A 3238-nucleotide genomic window follows, 5' to 3' on the forward strand; every position below is an offset into this window, starting at 1 on the left:
TTCTTATCCACTACTTTATTAGTTCAGTTGTTATTGTTTTTCATAATACATATATTTGGGTTACTAAGCCACTGCACTTTTTTAAGCAAGATACAAGCAAGTGTTGCCTTTATTATAAAATGAATTTTTAAAAATTTTAACATCAGATATTACTTTCTTTATTTTAATTTTTTTCTCTCTCTCTCTATCTATATAATTTTCAGTTTCTTTTCTCTCTTAGGATATTAAAAAATACTGAATAAGTTCCCTGTGCTATACAGCAGGTTTTATAGTTGTTGTTGTTGTTATCTATTTTATAGTTAGTAGTGGGTATATATGAATCCCAAACTCTTAATTTACTCCTCCCACCCCCCCGCACTGTCTCCTTGGGTACTAATAAGTTTTCGTGTGTGTGTGTCTGTGGGTCTATTTCTGTTTTGTATCTAAGTTCATTTATATTATTATTATTATTAGTTTCCACATATAAGTGATATCCTATGATATTTGTTTTTCTCTGTCTGGCTTACTTCAGCCCATATAATCTCTTAAGTTTGTCCATGTTACTGCAAATGACAGTATTTCATTCTTTATAGTGCCTGAGTGATACTCCTTTGTATACACATATGTAAGAATAACCAAAGCAATCTTGAGAAAGAAAAACAGAACTGAAGAAATCAGACTCTTTGACTTCAGACTATACTACAAGTGGAACAGGATAGAAAGCCTAGAATAAACCTAAGCACCTATGGTCAATTAAGCCTGCAACCCTAAGTTATTTATCTTATTGCCATCTCTTTTTTACTATGTCTCTTTCTTCTATTTTTGTCAGGACACTGGTTTACCTGGATTATCCAAGATAATATCTTCATTTCAAGGTAATTTCAGTGGCAATCTAAATTCCATCTGCAATCTTAATTCCTCTTTGACGTATAAACTAAAATAGTCACAATTTCCAGAGATTAGAAGGTAGACATCTGGGCAGTCATGATTCTGTTTATTAGAGATACATATATTATTTTAAATATCAGGATACATTTAAAAATGAAATTCTTCTTAATTCAGAAAGATTATATAACACATAGAATAACTCAAGTTTTCACAAGGAAAAGGTCATATAATTACTATACTAATACAGTTATAAAATGAGAGACACTAGACAGTGTCTTAACAACCTTAAGTGTTGTTTCTAGAACTTTAAACAATCTCGAAACTTCAAAATTATTTCTGTAATTTTATAGTATTTTAAATGCTTGAGTTTTGTCTACAATATGTGGTTTTTCCTACATATTGCAAATGAAATGTGACCTATTAACAGAATCTAGAAATTACTTTTCTAGGAACATAGTTTATATCAATATTTCACAGCTAAGTTTTTAAACATAGGTGAAGACACTATTTCCAGAAACTACAAAGAATTTATATTAAAATGATTTTTGAAAAATTATCTTTAAATAGTCAAAGGAAATATAAATCAGGGAACAAAGAAAAATAAAACTGGAAGCGTTATTTGTCATAATGAAGTGGCAGCAAATGCATTTCTGTTAAATTATTTTACTTAAAACTTCTTGTAGAAAAGTAAGAATACATTTTATACTCTGAAAAATGAAACGATAATGCATGAATAAATGAACGTACGCTTTGAATATATTTTGTTAGAGATATTGAAGAACACTTTACAAACTATAAAATTCGCTCTTTGATATGAAATTCTATAATTTTTAACACACACAGTTGTGCCACATAAATCAAGACACATGATACTCCCATCTCTGCAAAATAGCCCTTATTCTCCCTGTACCTAACACTTTAACACTGGACTCAGAAAACCTCTGATTTGTTAACTGAATATTTGATTTTACCTTTTCCAGAATGTCATATCAATGGAGTTCTATAGACCATAGCGTTTTTATTCTGACTTCTTTTTCTTAGCATATTGTCCTTGAGAGTATTCTATATTGTTGCATATATCAGTAGTTTTTTTTTCTTTCTTTTTTTCCTGCTGGGAAATATTTATTTGCCACTAAGTCACCCAAGTATGCTACAATTACAAAAAAGGTACAGGTCATTTCTCCTTTCCATAATTCAATGTCCATAGCATCTCCTTAATCATAAATATTACAAAAGAAAGTAAAAAATAAATCACATTTTACAGATCTTAGACTTGTCTTTAGAATTTAGCTCCAATCCTACCATCTTCAAAAAGCAGTTCTCCTATCAAACTCAGCAAAAAGTTCTAGCCAAGTGGTGAGAAGATGGTGTTTGCTAGCCCGTGGCAATTCCTTTCTGATTAGCCCTAGTTAATTAGTGCTGAGCAGCAGAATAAGGCTTAGATTGCAGGGGTGGGGGTGAGAGGGCAGCAAGGGCTAATTTCCCCCAGTATAAGATGGCATCTGAAACTTGATGGGAGAGCTGAACTGGAGAGACTGAGGGAAGGGTCCAGGCCCTGTATTCAGTCAGAGTCACTGCTGGAAGAAGAGGAGGAGAAGGAGGAGGAGGAGGAATGCTTGCCATGCTTATGGTATTTCTGCCTCTTTTTATGAGCTTTCTTCATTTTCTCATGCACCTTCTTGTCAATCACTATTCCTGATCCTACTATACCAGGAACCAATGGATTCACAGGACACATGCCAGGGCCAGGTGGTGGGTATGGAGCGGGGTAGGGATCTGAGGCCTGGCATCCTGGATATCCTGGCTGTGTTATAGGATGACAGGGTCTGCCAGGGTGAAAGCCTGGATTCCCCTGTTGTGCTCCTGGGGGAGTGGGAAAGGGGTCTGGAGGACAGGTAGGATTGGCAGGTGGTGGATGGGAAGGATTGCAACCTCCAGAATACCCACCATTAGTAGGGTGTGGATATGGCCCTGGCTGCCCAACACTGGGTTTCCACATGTTCAAGGGCTTCCTTCAGCCCAGGAATGGTGAAAGAAGGAAACTGGGGTATCCAGATGTCCGGTCACCCTTACACCACTGCCTGGGTGGACTTGTCCTTTTTGGCCTCAATAACTCATTTTTTATTGCTGAGTAACTCAGCAGTGGCTGGAAAAGGTCAGTTTCCATTCCAATCCCAAAGAAAGGCAATGACAAAGAATGCTCAAACTACCACACAATTGCACTCATCTCACACGCTAGTAAAGTAATGCTTAAAATTCTCCAAGCCAGGCTTCAACAATACATGAACCGTGAACTTCCAGATGTTCAAGCTGGTTTTAGAAAAGGCAGAGGAACCAGAGATCAAATTGCCAACATCCTCTGGATCATTGA

General features: G+C 35.9%; 1 protein-coding gene across 1 annotated transcript; it reads right to left on the reverse strand.

The window, feature by feature from the left end:
• Nucleotides 1-2344: 2344 nt before the first annotated feature.
• On the reverse strand, nucleotides 2345-2969 carry LOC120882993 (proline-rich protein 13-like). The gene has a single exon (XM_040266851.1). It carries the CDS (start codon nucleotides 2864-2866, stop codon nucleotides 2429-2431), a length of 438 nt encoding a protein of 145 aa, XP_040122785.1. The 5' UTR covers nucleotides 2867-2969; the 3' UTR covers nucleotides 2345-2428.
• Between the last annotated feature and the right edge of the window lie 269 nt (nucleotides 2970-3238).

This window comes from Oryx dammah, unplaced genomic scaffold (assembly GCF_014754425.2).
Source record: "Oryx dammah isolate SB20612 unplaced genomic scaffold, SCBI_Odam_1.1 HiC_scaffold_24, whole genome shotgun sequence".
NCBI lineage: Eukaryota > Metazoa > Chordata > Mammalia > Artiodactyla > Bovidae > Oryx > Oryx dammah.

What these genes read in the sequence shown, in the direction of transcription:
- LOC120882993 (XM_040266851.1), bottom strand. Translation starts at nt 2,866, where the DNA reads ATGTGGAAACCCAGTGTTGGGCAGCCAGGGCCATATCCACACCCTACT.